This window comes from Crinia signifera, chromosome 2 (genome assembly GCF_055691185.1).
Source record: "Crinia signifera chromosome 2, ASM5569118v1, whole genome shotgun sequence".
Classification (NCBI taxonomy): domain Eukaryota; kingdom Metazoa; phylum Chordata; class Amphibia; order Anura; family Myobatrachidae; genus Crinia; species Crinia signifera.
Genome location: NC_139218.1, coordinates 49,770,358 through 49,798,156, shown reverse-complemented (window position 1 = coordinate 49,798,156; position 27,799 = coordinate 49,770,358). Strand labels below are relative to the sequence as shown.

General features: G+C 43.4%; 1 protein-coding gene across 2 annotated transcripts in view; it reads right to left on the bottom strand.

The window, feature by feature from the left end:
- KIAA0753 (KIAA0753 ortholog) overlaps positions 1-27,799 on the bottom strand; it is a 46,137-nt gene that overhangs the window by 7,718 nt on the left and 10,620 nt on the right. Inside the window, exons 4-12 of one of the 2 annotated variants that reach the window (XM_083172032.1) lie at positions 23,105-23,211; positions 17,024-17,086; positions 14,349-14,570; positions 7,378-7,585; positions 5,635-5,831; positions 3,721-3,878; positions 3,073-3,195; positions 2,173-2,262; positions 258-327 (exon numbers count right to left, since the gene is read on the bottom strand). In XM_083172032.1, coding sequence (XP_083028158.1) covers positions 258-327; positions 2,173-2,262; positions 3,073-3,195; positions 3,721-3,878; positions 5,635-5,831; positions 7,378-7,585; positions 14,349-14,570; positions 17,024-17,086; positions 23,105-23,211 — 1,238 coding nt within the window. The remainder of the gene's footprint in view (positions 1-257; positions 328-2,172; positions 2,263-3,072; positions 3,196-3,720; positions 3,879-5,634; positions 5,832-7,377; positions 7,586-14,348; positions 14,571-17,023; positions 17,087-23,104; positions 23,212-27,799) is intronic. The other variant, XM_083172033.1, reaches the window with a different exon arrangement.

The following is a 27,799-nucleotide window of genomic DNA, read 5'->3' as shown; positions in this document are numbered from 1 at the left end:
TTCAGCTCTCCATGAAAAGATGGAGAATTGCTAGACGGAGAGAGACGGCGAAAATCACTTAGAAAGACGGCGAATATTTCACATTGAATAGGGTTGCTCGCTTTTGGAGAGCAAAATGATCCGTCCAAGGCGAAAAAAGCACAAATTCGCCATAAAACAGGGCAAATTTTTCTCATTGAATACTGCCCAATGTCTGTTTGGTCTTCCATGTGTTGTGGGCCCATTGGATGGAAAGTGAGAGATCTATGTAACTTTACCTGTTGTGTTGGCACATTATGGCTTTCATAGAGTTCATCCGGTAACAGCTTTATCGCTTGGGCTTCTTCCCTACATAGTAAGATGGGCAACAGGAGTTTAAATGAACAAAACATGCATTAAAATGTACTAAAATATTCTATAAATTAAATCAGAATTAGGATATTAGAAAAAGGACATAAGATGTTTAAATAATAATAATAGGCTGCCTAGCACTAGGCAGGTAACCGTACATACTGGCTTGGTGTGGCGTTAGTGTGCACTTGTGTAATCTCAGTTTACTAGCTGAGAAATCTTAATTTCCAGGGAAATGTAATCAATATAAATCAATAAATCAATGCGTTGTCGCATCGCATCAAGTGGTGCCCAGTGCAGCACCCGATGACGCATGCCAGTACGTACCTGGCTGGGGAGCAGAGCGGTGGAGCTGTCAGGCGGCAGGACTGGAATCTGGACGGCCCTCTAATAGGCCGAGCCTGCTGAGACTGAGGGCTTTCTCAGTCAATCAGCGGCCTCACATTCAGGTGGCCGCTGATTGGCTGAGAGAGCTCTCTTTCAGAGGGCCATCCAGTGTTTCAAAGTCATATGCTGCCACTGCTGAGTCCCGCCGCCTGTCAGCTCCGGTCCCCAGCCAGGTATGTACCCCGCTCCTGTCCCGCTCCCCCGCGGCTGCCAGCTCCGGTTCCTGCCCCAGTACCCCAGCTGATTGCATTTGAGCAAGATGTGGTCGAAATCGAATGATCGAATGCAATATCTCACATATGTATAGGCAGCATAAGACTTATTTATTTATTAAAAGTTCTTATATAGCGCAGCATATTCCGTTGCGCTTTACAAAGGAGACAGTGATAAAACAAACAGGGTATTTACAGATTTAATTGTATAACTGTAACATTTGTTATGAACATCTAAAAATAGAAAAGACCAGAGTGTACGCATATCATCAAAACAGGGGGAGGAGCTTTCAATTGGGGGTGAAAATGGGGAAGTGCTATTGCCACGGCAGGCAACGGGAGCTCGACTCTCACCCTTGAATTCCCTCCAGAGATAGGAGGGCACAGCCATTAACTTTTTAACCAGATTTCCTACATCTAAGCTTCCCATTTTTACATTTTATTTAATTTCACTGGTTTTTACATAATTTTTTTATTTAAAATTTAAGTTAATTTCTTTCTGCAGTTATTTCCTATTCGAGTGCCTCCATATAGACAATACTGTAGATTCTTCCATCCATATACTTACCGTCTGTAGCAGTGCCCCTTCTATACATGATACACATGTCCTCATACATCTCTATGCCCAATACACCATACAGCACAAGATGCCTGGAGTGAGTGAGCTGTCAGGTCTCGTGCTACTCATAACATTGGGTGTATTTTTGAGGACTAGGACGCATAAGGGGACTCTGTTGATTAATTTGACATATGACACATGTATAATGTGTTTGACTGAGTCTGTATATGGAGCAGAACAGAACTTGTATTGGAAAGCTGCTAGAATGTTGCATTTCATACGCATTCAGTGACTCAGTCGTGCACAGATATACAAGTGTTCTACATCAAATTAATCAGCACTGTCTCCTCGTGCATCCTAGTCACAAGACTAAGACATTTTTTTGACAAAAGAAGGGACAAAGATGCCAGTGCTAGAAGATGCTCACATGGCACGGCATGCTAAGAGGAGTTACTTGGCAGACTGTAGCCAAGATATTTAGGACATATCTATACTTCTTATCTAGATTTAAGCATCTACAGGCTTCTCCCTCCTGAATGATGAATGACTAGTGCAGGTGACCACATCCTCTCTTTCTGGCAGCCAAGTAGAAATGTGAATGACAAAAAATTAAGTCATTTAAAGTGGACAACCCAGGTGCAGTAAATAACTCATTTATTACAGTCTTATTCTTCAGAATCTTACCTCAGCTTCCGCAAATGTGCGATTTCCCCCCTGTAGAGATCATCCAATTGTTGCAATTTTTTTGCAGTTTCAGTTTCCAGCCAAGTCAGCCTTTCACAGAATAAGAAAAAAGTTATACGCACAAGGTACTGTACATTATATAATCATCTCTGCTGACTAAAGTACCGTTAGAGAAATATACACAAGCCAATATGAAAACTGCATGACCTTACATTTTCAAAGTAACGTATACAGAAGGCACCTTGGGCCAAATGTAATAGGGTGAGAGATTTTGGGAGAGTTTTCCCATGTTTTTTTAAAGCAGCAATCAATTACATGGCAAAATCAACCTGGTTTTGCCATGTAATTGCTGCTTTAAAAAAAAGGGGAAAACTCTCCCAAAATCTCTCACTTTCTGAAACTCTCACCCTATTACATTTGGCCCCTTGTGTTTCAGTAAGTCCCTCTCCTATAGTGTTTATATTACGCTTGCCGGAGGGGGTCCCGACAGTTGGGATCCTGACAAACATTTACCCGACGTCGGGATCCCGACTGTCAAAACACAGACAGCCGTCGGCTATTTTCCTTTGTGGGGGTCCGCGACCCCCATAGAGGGAGAATAGAATTGGTGACTCGCGTAGAGAGCCACGGTGCCCACAGCGTGGCGAGCCCGCAAGGGGCTTAGTTTCGCTCACCATGCTGTCTGGGTCCGGCCAGTCGGGATCCCGAAGTTGGGCTAATGACTGTCGGGATCCCGACTGTCGGACCCCTGTACCACACCCTTATATTACATAGCTACAATACATGGGGAGTAGAAGTGGCCATGGACAATATACAAGGCAGACATTACACAGGATACCCTGGTGGCATTTTCAGTTTGTCCACAATTTACTTAAAAAGCAAAAAAAAAAGTAAAACTACCTGAAAGCCTGTTGTGTCGCACCATCCTCCTTTTCAGTTTCCTTTGAATTCAGAGCATCATTTGGATCCCATTTTCTGGATGGGGAAACATTCGCCCTATTTCTATCTCTGTCCCAGTTACCCCTACAGTTGGAATAGCAGGCAGTACAACATTTAAGGTCTCGGTTCATGGTGTGTATAAATCCTATATAATAAAAAAAGGCTAATGCTGGAAAATACAGTGCGTTGCACACCAGCTGCCACTAACTGGTGCTCAATCAGCATTCTGATGGGCTGGTAACTGGTAGATTCATTAAAAAAAGTGGCACACAAGTAACCTTCATTTCTACATTTAAGTCATAATAGCAGCCCTCCTCCTTCAGCACTCTTACAGCTCAGCTTTAGCTATATCCTGAGTTTTACGTGTGTAGGTGTGTGTGTGTGTAAATACTATTTACTCTAAAGCAATTTATACTGTAGTTTGGAAACACTATTATTGATGATATTATTCAGTACTTTTATTAAGGCTATACTATTGGGGTAAGCAATGCACAGCACTCCAGTTCCTCCCAGCATGTCCCAACAGCAAATATTTGATGAAAAGCTGGGGTATGTAGTCCCACAGAAGCTGCAGTGCTATTGCTACTGGTGGATACATTAATATTGTACCTTTTTGGAGAGGATGGAGGAGAGGTTGGGTTGGGAGGCACCCAAGGAATTTTCCTCTCTCGGACAATGGGATGATTCTCCTTCAGTTTGAACGCCACAGTTTTCTCCCGAAAATGCGCAGGTTGTGTTGATTTTGTTTTATGAGCCTGGCGGAATCCCTACAGAATCATATGCAAAGTATAATTTGGTTAATAATCGCACTTTCCGGAATGTCAGAGTAATATGGGGCCAGGAGCATGACAGTCCAACCCCCACAAACTTGCAGCTGTACTGAACTATCAATTCTGATCATGTTACAGAAATAAACATAACATAAAACCTCAGGCTGGGGAGGAGAAGGAGGAATGGTAGGTTTACCACCCAGGTGTCAGGATTGTGCGCATTGTGACGCCTCGGTCAGCCTTCTTACCACCAGCAACCCAATGGGTTATAATTGCAGCTGAGGTTATGTATTTACAAAAATGTACGTATTTACAAAAGGTGGGCTACTTGTGTACTATCTGGGCGGCCGATTTTTTCATCGGGCCGGGAAAATCGCATCGCATGCAACCAAATCGCATGCGATGGATGCGATTTTTCCATAGGAATCAATGTTAAATGGTCCCAAATGGTCCCAGAGACCATTAGGGTCAATGTGAAATGTCCCCCAGGCCCCCCCCCCCATTGTTTCTATGCCCCCCCAAATGACAACAAAGTACCAAATTGGATGCAATCACTCCCGGGAAGGTCCAGGGGGAGTTCAAGGGAAATTGCATCCAATTTCAGCATCAGATATATCGTTCTAATGTAAGGGGCCCTTTAGGCTGCTGCCTGTGATCACAATAGGCCTTCACAAGACCCCAAAAAAACACACACAGAAAACAAAGGTTATGTTATCCCACCACCTAATACTGACAGAAAGTACTTTCCGACTGCTGTCAATCAGAAGCATTTGATGAAGGACAGCAGTCCAAAAGCACACTTATGCAGATTTCTATAACCAATTGGACTGAGGAACCTGTGGAGGGCTGATGAACTTTGGGACCACGGCATCTCCATATGGATGTAGCGGACATCTCGGGAGAAATTTGATGACACGCTTACCTTTATTGGTGATATGCGATTTTAAAGTATTTTTATGTGAGTGCAAATATAATTAAATGTTACATTTTATTGAAATAGAGTTGTACTATGTACTTTTGTTTTGAGTTTCCCCAGAATACAAGGAACTAATACGAGAGAGGACCGTGAATATCAAATCTGGTCCTATATAGGATCTCACAGCGAATTAACTCAGATAAAATGTGAGTGCACTGAGAATCAAACAATATATCTCATTGCCAAATGTTATTGTGCACCATTTGGGTTTTACTTTGAGTTTCAGAGGAACAAAGGATTCCTGATTGTCAACTAATCAGACAGGAAAAGTACTTTATGTCAGTAATAGGTGGTAGGATAACCACAGGCAGCTATGGTTATGTGCCCTGTACTCGGCCTCTATTGTACTCACTGTTAAGTCACTGTATTGCTTATACATTTATGTACTCTGATTGGGCGCTGCGGATCCCTTGTGGCACCATATAAATAAAGGATAATAATAATAATAATAAAGGCCTCTTAAACTTACACAAGAAGCAGAACAACGTAAATGAACACCCCTTACAAAACACTGCTTTCAATCAGATCGAGAAGACAAGACCATGGGAGAATTAAGGATGATATACTGTCAGGGAAAACTGCTTTCATTACTACCATTCAGTAAGAATGAAACTGAACCCTGTAATGGAGACTGATAAAAGGCAGCTGTGTGGCAACAGAAGTATTGGAGTACACAGATCCATTTCACAGCCATATGATCATTGTATACAAAATGAGGCACCGAGTAAAACAGTAAGTTTACCGATTACAACGAACAGATGTTTTGTTGTCTTGTACCTTGGGTCTTTGAGGTATCAACACTCCTTTGTTTTTGTTCTCTCCAGCAGCCTTTCTAGGCAAACCTTTCAGATGACCAGCCTGAATTAAGGCTTCCAGCCCTGCCCTAAGTCCCGCTTTCCTCTCAGGTGAGGAAGGTTCTTGCACCGGCTTAGTTCCCATGAGGGCGGCTCCATTCAGTGATTCTGGAGGGTTATCTGAATAATGGAGACACAAGAGCTTCTTCCAGAATCATATATAATAAATAGCTAATGCTACTTCTAACCTCTATGTGGGAAAATTCATGTTTTTTGCACATCAGCAGCCACTAGATGGCGCCAGACTGAACAATACAATTGCTCAGCTTGAGAGCACACAGCCACCAATACTGTCATTCTGGTGACTAGTGTAATGTACTTCCAGAACTTGGTGGTAAGTCGTAGCACAGAAGACATGGAGAACGTAGATTTCCTGTGTGGCCTGACAGATCAGAAATACTATAGGTAAGCATAAATACCGTTCTCTATAACAATGAAAGGGTTAGGAGAAAAAAAAATCGCTTTATTTAAAAGTATAAAATAAATTTTGAGCGAGAAAAAACAACAACAACAACAACAAAAGGACAAAGTGCCCCAGTCCTCATTACCACCAACAGGTCATAGTTTGTGGGTTTGTCCTACAGACAGAAATTCTCACAGCAACACCAGTTTCTTATGTACCCCACTGAGGACTGCACAACGGAGGAGGACAACTATGAACCCTCAGGCACAAGAACCCATATTCCATGCAGAATACAAGTCACCCTAAAATAAGAACATTTGCATAGGGGAACCGAGTACAAGAAACCTGCCCATACTGGCTTCTGTATTTATACGGACAATATTACATTATTGTACGTTGTTTATTTGCCTTGCGTGACAAAGGGGAGAAGAACAATGTGTCTGGATCATATATGGATCTACAAATCAATTACAAAAAGATCAGAGCAATTAGAATTGAGGGATGTTTGAAGACTCTGGTGTTAGTGCCCATAGTCACCTTATTTTGATTTTAGAAGATGAACCGGTACTTATGTAATATCTGGGCTCCCGTTTTTCTTATGAGACCGTGTCCGCTCGCCACGCTTCGGGCACGGTGGCTCGCTGCGCTCGCCACACTATATAAAATCAACTCCGAGCGTAGTTGGATAGTAGGGGTATGAAAAATGGGGTGAATTTAACATGGGAGCCCAGATAATACATGGGAAACATGCTGTACTCCATGGGCACCAAGGAATAGTCCTCATGGGCTTTACTAGTAATAAACTGAAGCTCCTCTGGGGGCAGGGGCTCAGGGAGGAGTCAGAGACACGTCTGTATGTAGGTGTGCCCTGCTCCAGCACTAGTGCCCTCCATACAGCAAGGAAGTGTCTTGTCCCTCAGTATGGATGAAAAAGAAGTGGCAATTTGAATAGTGTGATGTAACAAGGGTGGTTATCTACATATACGGGTATATAACCCAATGTTATCATACAGGTCAGCAGCTTTCGCATACAGTAGGGTGCAAATAATAGGCTGAAAGTCTCAGGGACTGCACTTATCTGCAGCATTGCTACTGTGGCAATGGGAAAACCACTGTAGTAAGGACAATGCACATGACATGTACAGTACATATCACCAAGTTGCAGCCATTAACATCAGAAAATGAACATGAATAGGTACAAATCAACTCATAGGGACAAATGGAGTAAGCAGCAATCGAGAAAGGAAAAAAAAATGTACTTACCAAGTACAAGCCTCCTGCTTACACGTGTCCCACTCTCTCCCTGGGGCTCTGTCTGCTTGTAGACAGGTTGGATGAAATGATCTTCTCTAACAGGTGACCTAGTATTATTAGAATCCTTTATGGTGGCTGGTGATCTACGTGCCCCAGTAGTGGGTGAGGTCTTTTTTGCCCGGGAAGATACTTTGTGGTCAAGTAGAGTATCCAAGCCCTATAGGGATTACAGCATGTGCTAGTTAGATGAGAGTTTAATTGAAATCCCCACGAAAAAAGCCTTACCGGAAATTAAGTAAAAAAACGAATAAAATAAATAAATATAGAAAATAGAAACCGATTAATCGCTTGGGTTAGTCATTGCTTTACAGGTGTAGTGCACCTTGGGAAACTGTATCTCCATTTAGGTTACACCGCTTACCCAACCACTGCCAGGAAGAATCACTTTAAAAAAACAAAACAAAAAAACCCCGCAAAGACAAAAGAGGGAATGTATGCAAGAGCAGTGGTATAACAGAGCACCATAAGCCCCCAGAAATGGTATTCCAGGTAAAGCCGTGTACACACGGCAGCGATATGGGCTATAATTACTGGAAATATGGTCGCTGGCGGCCATATTACCAGTGATGGTAGTGTGCCCCGGCGAGAAATCGCCGGGGCACACTCCCGTTTTCAGCCCCATTCTAATCGCTGGTCGCAGGAGCTTGCTCCTGCGACCAGCTGATTACCTCTGCAGCTCCCCCGGCAGAGGTTCCTTTTCATCAGCGACCATCTCTGGTCACTGAGCAATATATTGCTGAGCGATATATCTCCCCCCCCGTGTGTACGCACCTTAAGTAAGACTGAATAATGAGATAGCGATTAAACAGCAAATGTTATCAGCCTAATGCGGAGCACAGATATCACAACAATTATAACAAACTACAGATGGCATGAACAGACTTTAGGATACCAGCACCTAAAGAAACTTCCTCAGGACAGACTACTGTAGCAACCCATAGCAACGAGCTTGTAGGCAAGCGGCATAATATGCAATAGGCATTACGGCATGTAGTATTATATGTAACGGGCATTCCAATTTATGGTATAACATGTAATGGGCATTACTGCATGTGGTATTATATGTAATGGGCATTACGGTGTGTGGCATAATGTGTAACTGGCATTATGGCATGTTGTAGAATATGTAATGGGTGTGTGACATGTGTAATAGGCATTACGGTGTTCATTTTTGGCACGCACTGTCCCTATTTTCAGTTTGTCTGGCTCCTACACTTTCATCCTGGCTTCTAGATAGATATAGTGCTAAGGAATTGAATATACAGAGAAGCCTTGACAATGTCTTAGGGGCAGATCATACATTTGCGCAAATATAGTTAACCAATATCTCTGAATTCTATTATCATGTAGTGTTGAAGACTGATTGAGCTGGGGGAAACCTTGTATTTTTTACGTACTCAATATTAACCCCTCCCTAATTGATCATCTACCACTAATATTTTTTTTTTCGCTTTCACCTTGACAAAGGGGCACCAGCCCCGAAAGTTGGTTTGGTAATTTTAATACACCGTTGAAAAATCCCAATGAGTGCCGCTGTATGTTTTCTCTGGTTTGCAAAAATCAGTTCCAGACGGCACCAGGGTAGCTGGACGCACAAAGGGCGTGCCGGGTTGCTCACAGTATTCAAAGTTCCCCAAAAGCGAGGCTCGTGGCATATGCAGGGAGCCCGGTGCATTTAGCAGTGTCTCGCTGTTTCAGCGGTCACATACGCCGATTCCCTCTCGCACCAAAAATGGAGCTAGGGGGAAATCGCCGTTTGCAGGGTTGAATACTGACCGGGCGAGCTGTGACAGCGAGAGCAGGCAGCACTGCTCACTGTCACAGCTCGACCCCGCCATTGAATACACCCCATGGAGTCTGTCAATTCACTGGGCATTGTATAATATGACTCTCCTGTTTTGGATTGATGCAAAGTCAAAAAGTTGTATACCCTTGTAAACACTTGTCCTCAACAACCTAGCCTAAATACGCCAAGCACTGTGAAAGGCCATGTCACATGCAACTTTGCTAATGTTGGGATATTTTTTTGCTGAAAATTTGTCTTAGCCACAGCACAACTAGGACACACGAGGAGACACTGCTGACTGTTGAAATATATATAATACATACAATGTGTGAGACAGTCAGGAGTAAATTTACTAAAGCTTCTAAAAATGAAAATAGGTTGTGTTGTCCTTAGCAACTAATCAGATTCTGTCTATCATTTTCTAGGATGCAATAGCAAAATGATAGACAGGATATGATTGGTTGTAAGATACTGAACTTCTAATCTTCCTTCCCCCGAACATCCCCTCTTCTCCCACTATCTCCATCAGCATTGGTGAAACCGAGATCACCTCCACCGACCAAACGCGCTGCCTCGGTGTCATCATTGACTCCTCTCTCTCTTTCACCCCCCACATTCGTGCTCTCTCCGCTTTCACCTACGCAACGTCTCACGCATCAGACCATTCCTCTCCACTGACGCGACCAAAATTCTCATTCACTCTCTTGTCATCTCCCGCCTTGACTACTGCAACATCCTTCTCTCTGGGCTACCTCTCACCCGCCTCGCACCTCTCCAAACCATTCTTAACGCTGCTGCTAGGCTCATCTTCCTCTCCCGCCGCTCTACCTCCGCCTCCCCCTCTGTCTATCTCTTCACTGGCTCCCCATTCCTTTCAGAGTTCTCTTTAAACTCCTCACCACCACCTACAAGGCTCTCTCCTCCTCCTCCACTGCTCCTTACCTCTCTTCACTGATCTCTATCCACACTCCCTCCCGTCCTCTTCACTCCATCGCTGACCGCCGACTGACCTCTCACCTTATCACCTCCTCCCACTCCCGTGTCCAAGACTTCTCTCGCGCTGCCCCCCTGCACTGGAACAACCTCCCGCCACCCATCAGGCTTTCTGATTCCCTTACCTCCTTCAAGCGCTCCCTCAAAACCCACTTTTTTCGACTAGCCTATCCCTCCTCCTAACCTCTTTTGATCTTCCTATCCTGCCTCCGTTCCCCTCCATTCCTACTTATCCTGTTTTTCGTTCGTCCTCCCACCTATTTTTAGTAAAACTCTTATGAGTAGGGCCCTCCTGCCTCACGTACTCACAGTGGCGGATTCAGGGGGGGGGCACCCGGGCACGTGCCCCCCCTGTCATGAATTTTGTAGCTGAGGACCAGGGCTTTCCAACGAGCCCAGCCCCGTGTCTCTAGCCTCCCGGGAACCAGAGATATCGCCTGGCAAAACTGTAACTTTTTTTCCACATAGGATAATATGGGACCCGTCAATTCTGACCCCCCACCCGGTTCCGGCGGCTGCCAGTTCCCCCCCTGGCATCACAGAAGCTTGTAGTTGATCTCATTCCATTCCAAATCGCTGGGCCTTCAATATGATACCAGGCTGGTCCATATCGGTCAATCGGTTTCAAAGATATTGCATGTAAATCAATTTTTTTATTTTTGAAATGTAATTTCATGGCTGTTCATGTTCTTTGAGGGCAGATTACTTTGGAACCAAACGTTCCAGTTTCACTGGACCAAAATCAATCAAAGCCTACTCAAAAGTTCTTCAATATGATATTTGTGTCATGTAAATGGGTCAGTTGGTTCCGAAGATATAGCCGGTTAAAGTAGATAACTGGTTAAAGGGGGGAGGGGTGGTTTTCTCTCCCCCTCACACCAGAAAATGCAGGGACTAGGCTGGTGTAAAAGGGGCCAACCTGGGAATGCATTTTCTGGTGTGAAAGGGGTATTTTTTCAAATAGCCGGGACCTGCAGTGCTCTGAATACAGCCAGGCTCTGCCATCACTTCTACCTGGCGGCAGCTGTCCCCGTTTACCGCGAGCATGTATTCCCCCTTGGCAATGAGCATGTAATCCCACATGGTAACAAGCATGGAACCTCTGGCAATGAGCATGGAACCCTTGGCAATGAGCATGTAGATAAGCAGCACTTATGTAGCATAATTTTTAATAGGCAATATGGTGTTTGGCATAATACATAATGGACATAATGGCGTGTAACTTAACGTGTAATGGACATTATGGTGTAAATGTTTAATGCGCGCCTTTGGCGCACAATGTCCCTGTTTATGAAGCGTATTGTGAATTTTGGCTTAATATGTGTGGCATTATGTGAATTCTGTTTATAGATAGATGATCTTATGTCACTCTGCGCACCCCCTTGCTGCTATGGTCAAACTTTTAGGTGTCTCCCGAACACCAATGTATAGAATTGTGAAGGTTGGATGAAGATGACCTTTTAGCGCATTGGGTGTTCACAGAAAAAATTCTGATGACGTATCCTTATGATAAACACTTCATTTATTCCACATATAAAAAACTGGCATAGATAAAAATACACGTGAAAATGATAATAAATGATAGCAATAAAATTGAATGGCAATGAAATCTTCCTCACCCAACGGAAGCAGTGGAGCCAGGATGGTAGAGACAGAGTGTTCCAAGGAATGGGCTCACCCTGTCGGCTCCACAGGTTAAGGTTGGGTAGTAGTCCTCCTAGGTAAACAGCAATCCATCCTGGCTCCACTGCTTCCGTTGGGTGAGGAAGATTTCATTGCCATTCAATTTTATTGCTATCTTTTATTATCATTTTCACGTGTATTTTTATCTATGCCAGTTTTTTATATGTGGAATAAATGAAGTGTTTATCATAAGGATACGTCATCAGAATTTTTTCTGTGAACACCCAATGCGCCAAAAGGTCATCTTCATCCAACCTTCACAATTATGTGAATTCTGGCTCAATCCATGTGGCATTATGTGAATTCTGGCTCAATCCATGTGTTATTATGTGAATTTGGCTCAATCCATGTGGCATTATGTGAATTCTGGCTCAATCCATGTGGCATTATGTGAATTTTGGCTATATCCATGTGGCATTATGTGAATTTTGGCTCATTCCATTTGGCATCATGTGTAAGGGGCAAGTATAATGGGGTGTAGTATTTTGTTGCATAATGTGTAGAAGTTGTATATGGTGTGGTACACTACACTCAAGGACACGCCCCCTGTTGAGTGGCTACACCCCCTTTTCTGGAGCGCGCCTTCGGCGCGCGCACGATTACATCCTTCACTTTTGTCGCCATGGTGGGCCTGCGTACTTTAACTGCCAGGGCCTATTTTTAATCCCATTCCCACCCTCTCTCTGCCGCTCTCTTAGCATGTACACTGACACCACTAACACTGCCCCTCCCCCACCTAAACCCTCTTTTATCATGGTGCCCCCCCTGTCATTTTATCCTGGATCCGCCCCTGCGTACTCACACTACCTCTTTACCTCACCAGCGCTCCTGCCCGGTTCTTCCCTTCCTCTACTTCATCTTCATTCTCCTCGACAATTTTGACACCTACTTCTGAACTGATGCTGATTTTATTTCTACCAGCTATACCCCTATTTATACTGTATTTTTCAACATACCCTGTACGTTACCTTGTAATTTGTTTTTTGTTTGCTATGTACGGCGCTGCGGACACTTTGCGGCACCTTATAAATAAACCTACTACTACTACTACTGATGGATCTCCGGCAAATGGCGCATTCTAGGCAGCCCAGCGTGAGATCTCATTCGAGAGTTACCACATTCTAAAGATTCATAAATATATACAGTTAAAGAGATACTCTAACTCCAGGAGCCTCGACAAGTTAAACAATACATAAGAAATAACACAATTTGGTGCGCAATTCATCCCTTATGCGTATTTTCCAAGGCTGGGAGGTACCAGATGATTCAAGTGTTCTCTTTTACTCTCTCATAATACAGTGTAAAAGGAAGAAATGAGAGGGAAAAATGTGTGAAAAAGTTAAGACTCCTTGATTTAACATCTTGTGGTCATCAGAGAACACACCTCCCATTTCGAGTGTGGGCGTACCCCCGGTAAGTAAAAAACAGGCATACGCAACAAAGTTCCTTTGACCCACAATTTATTTATTTTTCTATAGAAAAGAGGAAGTCTAAAAAAAAAAAAAAAGTAAACCTTTATACACCCGGCAGCATGTAATCAGATGGTGAGTAGGGTACGCTTATCATTTCTACAAATTATAAAAGAAAAAATTCTTGGGACGGATATAACCTACCCTATGTGTGATTGGGGTACGCCTGACCATTATAACTCACCAAGGAGGATTGCCTGCCTACAGTATAAAAGTGGTCACCATAGAAGTTAAAGAAACCTTGATGTTTATTAATTTGTTTAGAAAAGAGTGAGTTGGGGTATGCCCACATTAAGGGCCAGATGTACAATGCTTGAAAAGTGATCAAATGGAAAGTGATAAAGTACCAGCCAATCAACTACTAACTGCCATACCACAGGCTGGGTTTGAAAAATGACAGGTAGGAGCTGATTGGCCGGCTGTTTATCACTTTCCACTTTAGCACTTTTTAATGCTTGATACATCTGGCCCATGGTTTCTAAAGGAGAGGTGGTGTTCTATGATGACCACGAGAGGTTAAATTCAGGAGTAAGATTTTGAACCTCTCATTTTACTCCTTTTGCACGGTATGACCAGAAAAAAAAAAAAAGGAACACTTACTGTATATCATCTGGTATCGCCCAGCCTTGGAAAATACGCAAAAGGGATGAATTGCACACCAAATTATGTTATTTATTTTGTATTGTTTAACTTGTAGAGACACCTGGAGTAAGAGTATATAATTAACTGTATATATTTTAGGATCGGATAGGCCGCTTTAGGCAACATCAACTTTTTTAGAAGCTTTAGGTAAATTTGCCCAGAAACTAAAAAACAAACAAAAAAAACACAACAACAAAATAACGACGTCCGATTGTCACGACCTAGCGCATAAAGAGGCGTGATGCAGCAAATGAGGACAAGTGTAGGGCATTTTTAAGCTGATTCCTAAGGGTAATCTCTCCTTGACCTAAAATTGCACAACACTTCACAGGCGCTGCTACACCTACCTCCACTAGCTGGAGAATGGAGATAATCTTGTCTGAAGAAGTGGGATCATCCCCAGACTCGAGCTTTGCTGTGCAGAGAGACAACTGGCGAATAAGATGTCCAAGCTCCTTGTAGGGGGAGGGGATCTGCTGCTCGCCACGTTCACTAAGCTGCGTAATAAACATCTGCAGCGCTCTAATGGCTCCTCGGTGTACAGCAGCCAATCTAGACATTGTACGAGACTGAGAATACACAATAAGTACAGTATCACCTGCTAATACAACATACAAATAAAATACAAACAATTTACAAAAGTTAAAATTGCAAAAACAGTAGCGATACGATGATCTTGGCTTGCACCAACTATCTCATCAGTTTATTACCGATTACCCTACTATATATAGTCACAATAGTAAGAACAGTTAGCCATAATCACAGTGTTTGTACGGCTTGTGATACCGATATGCAGCCCCGCGAGGTAAAAATTACGGAATAAAAAAACAAAAAAGGGTACTTGTGTAGTTTCACAGCACCACTTACATAGTCAGTGTAGTGTCCCTGTCAGCATCAGCATTGTGTTCTCGCAGCCAGCTTGTGTCTGCGACTGTGTACATTCGTGCCTGACGCAGTTAGCGTAGTCAGTTGGCGTTACGCAGTTAGCGTAGTCAGTCAGCATTACGCAGTTAGCGTAGTCAGTCGGCTTTGTGTCAGCACTTATTACATTGTTTGGGAACCATTGACCATTTTAACTTGCCTGAATGACAGGTGTGAATGTGTTCCTAAAACACTCCCACCATCCACGTCAGCCCGAAGCGTGGCGAGCTTCGCCATACGCATCCTTCCGACCTGTTCATACCCCCACTATCCACGTCGGCATGGAGTTGATTTTATAAAGTGTGGAGAGTGCAGCGAGCCACCGAGCCCGTAGTGTGGCGAGCGGACGTGTATTTGGCTGCACTCGCCATGCTTCGGGCTCGTTTTCCGCGGCCACTCACCTCGCTGCGCTCGCCACACTTTATAAAATCAACTCCATGCCGACGTGGATAGTGGGGGCCTGCCCGAAGCGTCCACTCACCACGCTTCGGGCTGGCATGGATAGTGGGGGTTTGAATTGGAGGCATTTGCCAGTATGTAACATGGAGCACTAGCAAATGCGTCCTTTATTGTGAATGAGACACACTTGCGCCCGCACCCCCCCCTCCACCTTTGTGCACGAGACACACGCGCTACCCCTAACCCTGACTGTCTCCCTGAAGCGGACACGGGCGGGGTTGCCGTACGAATTACTGAGACGCACTTGCGTATGAGACGCTCGTGCGTCTCAGGCAGATGGAGCGCCTCTCCACCGGCGTCTGCCAGCGCAGGGGATCTGGCGGTTACCGCAGCTGTGTGAAAGGCGCACACTAGGCTTGCCAGGGACGCCGGGGACAGAGCTGCAGCTCGTGGGGACAGTACAGTAACTACTCAGTGCTGCCGCGGAGACACTACACTGACTACATTAGACTGCCGTTGGCCTAGGCTGACAGCGTAGCGTAAGGTGGCGCCGCGAAACTACACAAGTACCAAAAAATATATATTTATAAAGTCAAAATTGCCTTGCCTGCACTATGTTGCATGAAGTGTATTTGGCTATAGGCCAAGTCGCACAGAGTCAAAATCTGCTTCATGCATTCAATGCTTGGGACCAGAAGCCTTTTGGATAAGGGATTATTCCGTTATTTGGAATATTTTTATCTTTAAAGGATTTCTCTTGAGGTATCTTGCATTTATGTTGTACATCAACCAAAACAAGAAAAAAGATGACTCTTTTTTGGGGCACTCCTTATTTAATTTTAGTATTTGTTAATTATGATAATTTTCTGATTGTTGATATGTGAAATTTATGACAGTATTTATGTTGTACAAAAACATCAAACACATGAAATCAGAATCCATAGCTCTTCCTGAGAACTGAAAGGACTACAACCTATGACAACTAGGTCTGGGCCTTCTATAGTTTGACCAATGCCAATCATCATATCATTTTTTTCTAACCCTCAACGCCCAAGATATGAAGAATATTAAAAAGCGACACCAGGCTACAAGGGAGACTCCATTCTTTCATATCAAAGAAACACAGCAAGAGTAGATAAATTGCAGCTGCCTAGGGACTGAAGACATGTTCTTAAGAATGGTCTGCTGCTAAGTCAACAGGAGCAAGGGCTGTAGTCCAGTTCCTTCTACAGAGGCCTCCCTCGGGAACAGGTGATGTGGGTATGAAGGCTGGATATAGTAAGTACTTCCTCTCCATTCCTAGCACATTGTGTCCTAAGCTGCAACCACCAAGGTAATGAAATAAACAGAAATAAAGTACAAAAAACTATTAACTGGGCACGGCCATGTTCAAAATAAGAAAAGATAAAAGTCATAATCTAAGACATTCAGTGAGATTCCGTGTATAAACACATGCCTGTAACTCTATCCCCCATGGTTTCAGTGTTCCCCAAATGGATGTACTAAAGATATGTGTCTCTTTGTAGAGGTAATGGCTTGGTACTGACCACATGGTGCCAAATGTTAATAGCCTGCGACATTGGTGCGTTGGTGTTATTAGTTTTGCCACTTTAAAGCTAATGACCATCTCACAGGCTCTGACAAATTGGGGGCTAACTATTTTATCCATTACACTAATAATTCTAGATCACTTATTTCATACCTTTTTTGTGTGCTTGATTTTCTGGGGACTTAATTTCTCTAAGTCTTCTTGGATTTCTTTTACCTAATAAAATACAAAACAAAAAAATCCTCCGCTTTACATGACCTAACACCTCATTAGTTAGTTAGGAAATAATACACACACACACACTGACAGCCAAAATTGTGCAAACTTGTTTTTTAAACTGTATATTTGAGGTTTGATGGCTCATAACACTCATGCAGCCCACACATGCACCGTTGCCGGCGGTGCGATGCTGTACGATGGGGTGCGCGCTCCCGCGGCACCTCATCGTACAGTACAAAAAGTATGTGCTGCACATACTTTTTGTACTAGCTTTTTCTAGCACAGCATCGCATCGCATGCACATCGTATGCACAAGGCATACGATGCGATGCTATGTGTGCTAGTTAAGCCCACAACGCACGCCGGGATTGGTGCGTGTGTGGGCTCCATAAGTGATAGCATAATATTTGAGATCAATGAAAACATAATTGAACACATTCGTGATCAAATTATCGGTATTCAAACAAAAGTTATAGACAAATAACCCCCCAAAAATAGAAACTCCTTACTTAGGTTGCTATGAAGTAGCTTTCCTTAATTTTAAATGGCAATCATTAATTGGTTCAGATCACCGTAGGATTCAGCTTTTAGGTGTTGGAGCTGAGAGGAGGATATTTGTCAGTGTGTTATGTGATTGCTAGAAGACTTGGTTTCTAATGCTGGGTACACACCAGAACGAGTTGGCCTCATTCCCATCAATTTTGACCAACTGTATGTAAATTGGGCAGGTTTTAGATTCGATTCCGATCCGATGTGCCTCCCCGCTGGTCGGTTAGGGTATAAAACATAGACTGAATCATGACAGTCATATTGTCGACCACTAATGGTCGACAGGGTCACAAGGTCTTCTGAAGAAACTGCCAAAATACACGGCAGAGAGACACGTCAAGAGCCCCTAAAATACCAAGGAATTGTTTGTGGTGGTATGGACTTTAACTATTGGCAGATCATCATCTGTATTTAGCCACCAGCATTGGACCTGGCTAACATCTGCCTCAGCAGCGGAGAATCCACACAGGTACTATTGCGGAGGAACGGGGGAATATAAGGCAGCAGTGGTAACAAGACTGCATTAAGGAGTGTCCGCCCCCAGCTGAGTGCGAGCGGACTACTCGCAGACGCAGTTGGAAGTGAGCTGGTCTCACGCTGCGGTCTGCATATCCCACAGCAACCCTCTGCCTACCTATCCCGTGTGGTCCCCTGCAACCAAGGACTACAAATCACCGTCTGCTGGTCCCCTGTGGCCTCCTACAAATCGGGCTTGGTATGTTTATAACTTCATTCCAAATGGCTAGTATTACCAATTTATAACCATATCCACAAGACTGTGTTTATTAATTACTGAAGGAATTGTGCACAATACTACAACATCATAACGGAAGTTACAATTATAACAAATTGGAAGTATCAGTATTATCAGATTAATTGTGTGGAGCCTGCCTATTGGAGCAAGTCGCTGTATGGACGCTGTGATTGCTAATAATAGTCCCACTTCAGAGACTGTGTCCACTATTGAAGTTCCTTTGTGCTTTGATAATACCTCTCACGACTTTTCCTTGTTTCTTTTTAATTGTGATTTTTTTTATTCATGTTGAATTCTACGTGATATATTAATAAATAATACCAGTGTTTTAAAAAATATATAGGTGTCATATGTGCGCTCTCTTAAAACATATAGTGTTTAAAAACAATATCTTTGAATTTCTTGAGTGACACAGAGGTCCTCAGCTGAGAGCTGCAGGTGACACCTTAATAATTTGACACCGTTTATTTTATTCTGTATTGTGCGCCCGATTTTTTGGGGTTTTCTTTCCTCCTCCTATCTGTGGATCGGAGGGCTGTGTGTTTAAATTATCACACAGCATCCTTGACACAGGGGTGGAGGTATTGAATATACCATTGTAGCTATTTTTCACAAGGTCGACATGAAAATGGTTGACATGAGTTTTTAATGTTTTTAGGGTGTCTATGTTGACATAGGTCAAAATAGACACTGTCTGAATGTACTGCGTCCCCTCACATGGCTCGGTGCACACGCCATGCTTCGCGCTCGGCACACTATTTGATTCTCCCACCACGCCCTAGTGGATGGTAGGGCATGAAATACCAACTGTCGGCACAGGTCGGCTGAAATTTTTGTAAAAAAAATGCATGTCTACCTTTTTTCATGTCGACCTTTTGACCATGTCGACCTTTTGACCCTGTCGACCATATGACTGTATCATGAGTCAGTATTTGATCAGTCCAGATACCATTTGGTCGTTTTGGAGATGCTACCTGCTGCAGTCAGGATTTGTAAAAGATCCCTTAAACCGTATACAGATCGGGATAGGATCGTATGCGGATCGTGCGCTTCAACAGATCGTGCGATCGTCTCATGATCGGTCTGGTGTGTACCCCACATTACACATAATAAAATTAAACAAACGGTGCAAAGAGTTGACTGGTCACCCAGAAGGTAATGTCAAATAGTACTAGTAAGTAAACAAGGATACAGCTATGAAGAAATTAGAAGATAAATTGGTGGAAATGTAAGCAAAGGCGGCACTTCTACATTTTTGAAGAGGTATAAAGAGGCCGAGTCACTAAAAAAACCAGACTGGTTAAGGCAGGAAAAGGTGCACAACAGCCAGGGATGACAGATGAAATAACAGATCATGCATAGGCTACAGGAGAAAGTAATCTGGGTGTATACAAGGTGAAAGGGTGCAAGGACTGTCCGGCGCAAACTGCATGGAATTTAGTCTAAATGCTAGAATACCCCTAAAAAGCCATTTTTATCTGTCAATCAGATGTTGAAAATATTAAACAGGGCTAAATCTCATGTTAACTGGTCAAGGAACAATTGGACACTTATTTGGTCTGACGAGACCAACATCTCCCTGTTTGGTAGTGATTGCATAAAATATGTAAGGAGAAGATTTTCCGGTACTTGTGGAGTATCACGGCTCCCATTGCATGCCATATATAGTGGCATGCGATTGGATGTGATTTTTGCAGTTTTTACCATTTTTACAAAATCGCATGCGATCGCATGCGATTTGATCGCATGCGTTTTTTAACAGAAAAGCATCCAAATGCATTGAAATTAGTATCAAACATGTTCAATGGCCCCCAAATGTCATTTTTGAGGCTGTTCCACCCCCACTATCAACGCGAACCCGAAGCGTGGCGAGCCCGCGAGGGGCGGCGGTACGCGTCCTACGACCTTTTCATACCCCCACTATCCACGTCGGCGTGGAGTTGAGAATAGAAAGTGTGGAGAGCACAGCGAGCCACCGAGCCCGAAGCGGACACCTGTGAAGCCCGCGAGGCTGCGCTCGCCACACTTTCTATTCTCAACTCCACGCCGACGTGGATAGTGGGGGTATGAAAAGGTCGTAGGACGCGTACCGCCGCCGCTCGCCACACTTCGGGTTCGCGTTGATAGTGGGGGTGGTACAGCCTCAAAAATGACATTTGGGGGCCATTGAACATGTTTGATACTAATTTCAATGCATTTGGATGCTTTTCTGTTAAAAATCGCATGCGATGCAATGCGATTTTTTGCTATGCGATGCACATCGTGGGAGCCGTGATTATCCACAAGTCCCGATTTTCCTCCTGATTGCATTACATGTACCATGAAACACCCAGTTGGTGTTAGGATATGGGGATGTATGACATCAAAAAGTGTGGGCAGAATTTGCCTGATTAATGAGAATATAAAAACATAAATTAAATACTTCAGCCCAAACTACAGCCTTCCGCATGTGATCTAATATCGGCGCTCCCTTGAAAGGAAAGTACTACAGTGTATGCAAAACTTACCAGTCAGCCACCAGTCTCAGTAGCCACTCTCAGACCACTACAAGTTCATTAATATAACCCGCTTTATCACTACAGTCTTTGCAGATGCTGACTATTAGTACTGAAAAATGCTATGTTCGCTATGTACTATTTGGATATTTGCTCATTTATATTGTTACGGAACAGAAAACAATCAACTGGTGCTACGATGACCCTAAATGATATAGTTTTAGTAAATTGTTATTTAGAACATTTGGTGTCTCTATTGTTGGTATTGTGTCAATTAACTAACATATTTCACACTTTCAGGAATTAGATGAGCTGTCTACTCTTTAGCCAGAGAGTTTGGGGAGCAGAGACCATCACAGCTGCCAGTCTAGCTACAGTTAGGGCGTGTTCCCCAGATATTCAAAGGTCTTTCAGCTCTGTTCAAAAGGGATTGCCAATATAGACTTAAGGGCCCCATACATCAGCAATTCATTGTGACAATTTTCAGATATGGAGATGATTGCCACAATTAATTTTAGATGTGTGGGCTCCCCCCTTTTGGCAATCCCAATCAAAATCGCCAATCGATTGCTTAATCAGGTTTTTAAACATGTTTAATAATCTGGTATTATCTGCAGATCTTTTTTATATGTGTGGGCATTCCCAATTCGTCTTCTTCATCTATTTACATTATGAACAGCTGAAATGACAATCGATTGGGGCAATTTCCAGATATGAAGATGCAATCTTTAGATGGAAAAATCTGCCGATCACTGAAATAAATCTGTAATGTGTGGGCAAAGTCAGATAGATTGTAAAATCCATTTATCTGGCCAAAAAATCCCTGTATCTGGAAATCCATAAATTGTGATTGCTGATGTATGGGGCCCATTAGGCTTCCATAACTGTAAACCTTCCAAAAGTTGCTCTTGTTGACACAAACTAAAGCAATAATGGGACACAGAATGCTATATAAATGGACTTAGTCTTCCTGTCTGTCATATTCCCTAAGGGCAGCAGCACTAGAGATTGAAAATGCAGTAATCTTAGACAATTTATACCCCTTTTCCACTAGCAAAAATAATCAGGGCTGTGCATCGACCTTGGTTTTTTGCTAGTGGAAATGGACTCCAACCCGGGTAGTTACCAGGGTAGGACCCAGTATTCTCCCAGGTACAGGGCAGTGGAAACGGCTAAGCCGGTTCAATGCGACCCAGGATCCGTTCACTGCAATGCTGAATCCGCCGCTGGTAGATGCTCATCTCCCAGCGCCACCCCACCTCCCGATTATGCCGGGTTGCACCAGGGTACAAAATCCCGGGTGCAACCCGGCTTGGAAGTGGAAAAGGGGTATTACACATACAGTGGAAAGAAAGAAAAAATATAGATCAAAGAGGGGGCGACTTTGAAAAGCTCCACTAAATAAAATCCACCCTTGTGTGAAACACCAAGTAACACTGGAATTCTAGCTTGCATGGTGATAAAGAAGGGTCATTACATGGACAGGCTTTAACGCCAAGTTTATTCTTTTATTAACAGGATCACTAATAAGCATTACTAATGTTATGTACGAGATAGAAGGAAGAAAAATCTGAAATGGAAAGAAAAATACAAAAGATATTAACACACCTGGGGCCAAATGTAATAGGGTGTGAGAATTAGAAAGGGAGAAGAGATATTTAGAGAATTGTGTCAATCAATTACACGGCAAAATCAACTCTTTTTTCGGTGTAGAAGTAGTAGTAGTACGTTTATTTATAAGGCGCCGCAAAGTGTCCGCAGTGCCGTACATAGCAAACAAAAAAAACAAATTACAAGGTAACGTACAGGGTGTGTTGAAAAATACAGTATAAATAGGGGTATAGCTGGTAGAACTAAAATCAGCATCAGTTTAGAAGTAGGTGTGGAAATTGTCGAGGAGACTGAAGATGAAGTAGAGGAAGTGAAGAAGAGGACAGGAGGACAGGTGAGGTAATGAGGTAGAGTGAGTACGTGAGGAAGGAGGGCCCTGCTCATAAGAGTTAACATACTAAAAATAGGTGGGTGGACGAACGAAATACAATAGGATAAGTAGGAACGGAGGGGAATGGAGGCAGGATAGGAGGATCAAAAGAGGTGTAAATGATTTCCGTTTTAAAATAAATAAATAAATATGGAAAATCTCACCCAAAATCTCTCACTTTCCAATTCTCAGATACTATTACATTTGGCCCTTAGTCTGTTACACTTTGGCATTACCTGTTGCTGCAAGACGTACAGCATTCTGGCTGATCGAGCCGCTCGCTGCTGTTGGCGTATCTGGCTTCTAGCTTCTTCTGAAGGATCTAATACTTCTCCATAGTGCTCTGAAATAGAAGCCATTGTACTATCACACAAGGTCTTGCCATGTTCACAAAGACTTACATTGGCCTGACAAATAGCTTGTGCTTCAGATTTACTCATTTTAGACAGAATAAGTATAATAACCACAGTATCATTTATTGGTGGCAGAAAAATAGCCTTATCCATTCTAAAGGTGCCCATACACAGTACAATTGCAGGGTGCGAGGAGATGCGCTTCCTTCACATATCTCATCGCACAGCTCAAAAGTATGTGCTGCATATACTGGTACTTGTGTATTATCACAGCACCCACTAAGCAAATAGCTTAGTAGGCTATTCTGCGTAGGAAAATCGCATCGCATCACATCACATAACGTCTATAGTGCTGTGCTGTGCGATGTCCATGTTAACATCACAGGAGTGCTTATACAATGAAATATCGCATAGGATCGCATGGCACCAAATGAGATGCAATATTTCATTGTATAAGCACCCATGGAGCACCCATGGCATGAGATGTGATGGGTGCTTAGTATGACATGTGATGCAAGCACCTCTGACATTGTTATATAGTGTGGCGAGCGCAGCGAGCCAATGAGGCCGAAGCGTGGCGAACGCAGCGGATTACTTAACATGTAATCCGCGTCCCCTCGCTGTGCTCACCATACTATATAAAATCAACTCCATGCCTACGTGGGTAGTGGGGGTATGAAAAGGTCGGAGGACACGTTCCGCCGCCGCTCGCCACGCCTCGGGCTGACGTGGATAGTGGTGCTGTTTTTGGGACACATTCGAAAACACTACAGAAACATTATTAAGTACTGAAATCGCATCAAACGCCTTTATTGGTGACCATGCAATGCGATTTCTCTACGGTGCCGTACGTATGTTAATTGGGCGCCATGATAATACACAAGTACCCATATACTTATTGAACTGCATTGCATGCGATGCGATCTAGTCCAAAACGCATACAATAGTGTACCGTGTATGGGCATCTCTATACATTAGGTTAACAAGATGCATTTATATCTTATGTTAAAAGATGGAGCTATGCAACAACAGCACATTTAACAGGTCATTCAGGTGTGGGTGATGAGCGCAATCTGCATTCAAAAAGGCACTCCATAGATGCATTGGCATAACACAATGTGTTCCTTAGTCCGCCGTCTTATGTACATCTGCAGTAGTGCGCACAGGGGGGTCTCTGAGTAGCCGATCAATGGTAGCAGGAAGAGACTCCCTAGAATAACAACCAGAGGACGGATCTTATGAGCCAGCAGGGCACAGACTAGAGAACTGCTGTCAGAGGAACACAGGCCATAGCTGTGATCGCAGTGAATTTGGAAGCGGCAAGGAGGGGAGGAGGGGCCATGGAGGTGGCGAGAGCTCAGGGAAGGTACAGGCAACATAAGGGGGTCCTCACAAAGGACGAATGAAGGTAAAAAGGGTAAACAAGGAGGAGACAGTGGTGAAAGGATATTCTCTCACACAATATGGTGGATACAGGGACGGTGCACCAGTAATGTTTAGAACTAGGTGAATGTAGTGAGAATACAACAGCAGAAATTGAGCGCTAGGGACTGAATATGATGTGTCGTGAGCAAATGGCTGCCCTGTGGTGGAGGGATGCCGCCCTCAAATAGAACAAACAAGGAAAAGAACCACTAGGCGCCGTTTGCACACACAAAATAACAATTTATTTTTTTTTTATCAACTTTTTATTAAGTCAAAGCTTCATTGCATAACAAGATACATTGCTGAGCATTCAGGCATTTGAATCAAATACAATATATATTCAAGTATATGAGATTAGATTGGGTTACATTTTAGACATAAGATTCCGTATTATTAGAACATGTGTACAGTATGTCTAGCTTAACAGAAGAGAAGAACATTTTATTCTAGGATTAGCGGAGGATCATTAAGTAGCATTCGTTCTTCATACCAGCGAGTACTTTGGAAACATTGACGAAGAGTTTGCTTGGTTGACATGGGTAAAGTCTCCATGTAGCTGTTCCAGGTGGCGAAGAACTGTTTGGTACGTGAGTCCTTTTGGAGGGAGGCCTCCAACCAATCCATGTGAAAAATGAAAAACAATTTATCTTTGAACATTGCCAGGGCTGGAGGGGAGGTTTGGATCCATACTTGAAGGATCGTTTTGCGGGCAGCCGATGAGATCGCCAGCATTAATTTTTTGATGGGTTTAGGGACTCTAGTTTCCTCTGGTAGGATGCCAAATATGGCCCATTCCGGGGTGAGTGGGGTGTAATTAACCAAGTTTTCATTGGCAAAGTCACGAACATCTGTCCAGAATTTTTTAACTGACGGGCAGGCCCAAAAACAGTGATATAGGTCTGCTTGAGGGTTATTACATTTAGGGCATCTTGGGGATTCTAGAATTTGCATCTGGTATCCTCGTGAGGGAGAAATGTATGATCTGTGGAAAATGTTTAGATACATTTCCGAGAATTTGGCCATTGGGAATATCGTTATTGAGGTCTGTAGGGTCTTTAACAAAGTGTCTGTTGTTAGGGAGGGGAAGTGTTCTAACCATTGGTTAAGGCCTGTGCGCTGTGAGGTGTAATCCAAAGGTTTTCGGAGGAATTTATAGTAAGTGGAGATCGCTTTTTTAGGTAGGGGGGGAGCCAAGAGTACATTGTCAAGATCATTATTCCAATCTTTTTCCGGGATGAGTTTTGAGATTTTGTCGGCGTATGATTGGGCTTGGATAAAATTTAAGTTGAGGGTGGTTATGATTGGGTAATCTCTTGAGGCTTCCATGAAAGTGAGTGGTTTGTGAGTGTGGGTGTCTATTAGTTGTCCTACTCTATGAAGTCCTGCATTATTCCAGCTCGTGAAGAGGGGTGGGGCATTACCATCGTGGAATTGAGGGTTTCGTAAGAAAGGCAAATGTATGGAGTGGTTTGGGTTCAATTTAAAAGTGTGGCGTAGGGTCAGCCACAATTTACGGACAGACATTAAGAGGGGGTTGAGGTGTATTTCTGGGGGGATGTCTCTGTCTTCTAGGTGTAAAAAGGCGGTTAGGGAAGTATGGGGTAAGAAATTTTGTTCTAGGGTGGTGTTGGCATAGGTATTATTTATAAGTAACCAGTCTTTGAGGTATCTAAATACCGCCGCTTGATTGTATATCGCTATATCTGGGAAATTGATGCCGCCATTCCATTTGGGTTGGGTTAATTTTATCATTCCAATCCTTGCTCTCCCCTTGTTCCAAATAAAAGTTCGGAACAATTTCGTGATAGTGAGGGTATCAGATTTGGTAAGTATAAGGGGCAAAACTTGAATTTGATATAAGAGTTTAGGGAAATATATCATTCGCAGGAGGTTCGCCCTTCCCAAGTAGGACAGCTGGAGATGGCCCATTCTATTTAGGTCTCTTGCTAGATTTTTGATAGTTTTGCTTATGTTATAGGTATATAGGTTTTGTATATTTTTGGGCAGGGTTATGCCTAGATAGGTCAGGCGGCCCTTAGCCCATCTCAGGGGTAGCTGTGCAGCCCACTTGGGGCGCGTAAATCCCTGCTTTAGGTATAGAATTTCTGACTTTTCCAGATTAATCTGGAAGCCAGATAGTCGGCCTGAGCTGTGTAGTAGGTCTAATAGTGGGCGTAAAGAGGTTTTGGGGTTTGCTATATAGATTAAGACGTCGTCCGCAAATGCGGTTGTTTTGATTTCCATATCGCCTACTCGTATTCCCTGTAGGGTGGGCCAGGAGTCAATTAATCTGAGTATGGGGTCTAGGGAGAGATTAAACAGAATTGGGGAGAGGGGGCATCCCTGCCTAGTTCCTCTGTGCATCTGGATAGGTGTGCTTTTGGTTCCGTTGATAAGTAAGGAGGGGTTAGGAGTGTCATAGAAGAATTTAACCAAATTTATGAAATGGGGTCCAAATGAGTATGCTGATAGTGTTAGGAATAAGAAGGGCCATGAAACGGTATCAAATGCTTTGTGAGCATCTAAACTCAATAACATATGTGGGGCATTGGGGTGGAGATTAGAAGTAATTACCGAGGCAATAGCAGTGCGGATACCCTTAACGGATTGTCGTCCCGCGACAAACCCCATTTGGGTGGGTGAGATGATTTCCGAGAAAAAGGATTGTATTCTAGTGGCCATGATTTTAGATAGGAGCTTAAAATCCACATTTAAAAGGGTAATGGGGCGATATGAGTCCAACTTCGTGGAGTCACGTCCGGGCTTGAGGATTAAAGTTGTGTATGCTGCGTTGAATGTGGGATAGGGGGGTTGGGACTTGTGGATAGTCTGGAATATTTCTAACAATGCCGGGATGATGTCTGGTTGCAGTATTTTGTAATATTCCCCAGAAAATCCGTCCGGCCCCGGGGATTTATTTGTTTGAAGGGACGAAATGGCTTGAGCCACTTCCTCAGCTGTAATGTCTCTGTCTAGCATTTCTATTTGAGATTGGGAGAGGGATGGTAGTCTAGAGTTTCTAAGTAGTTGGTCCATTTGTGTGTAATCTGGTGGGTCAGCCGAGTACAGCGTGGTGTAGAAGTTTTGGAATGCATTGACTATGTCATGCGTCTTTGTCAAAGGTGGGGAGTCACTAGTTTGTTTTATGGATGT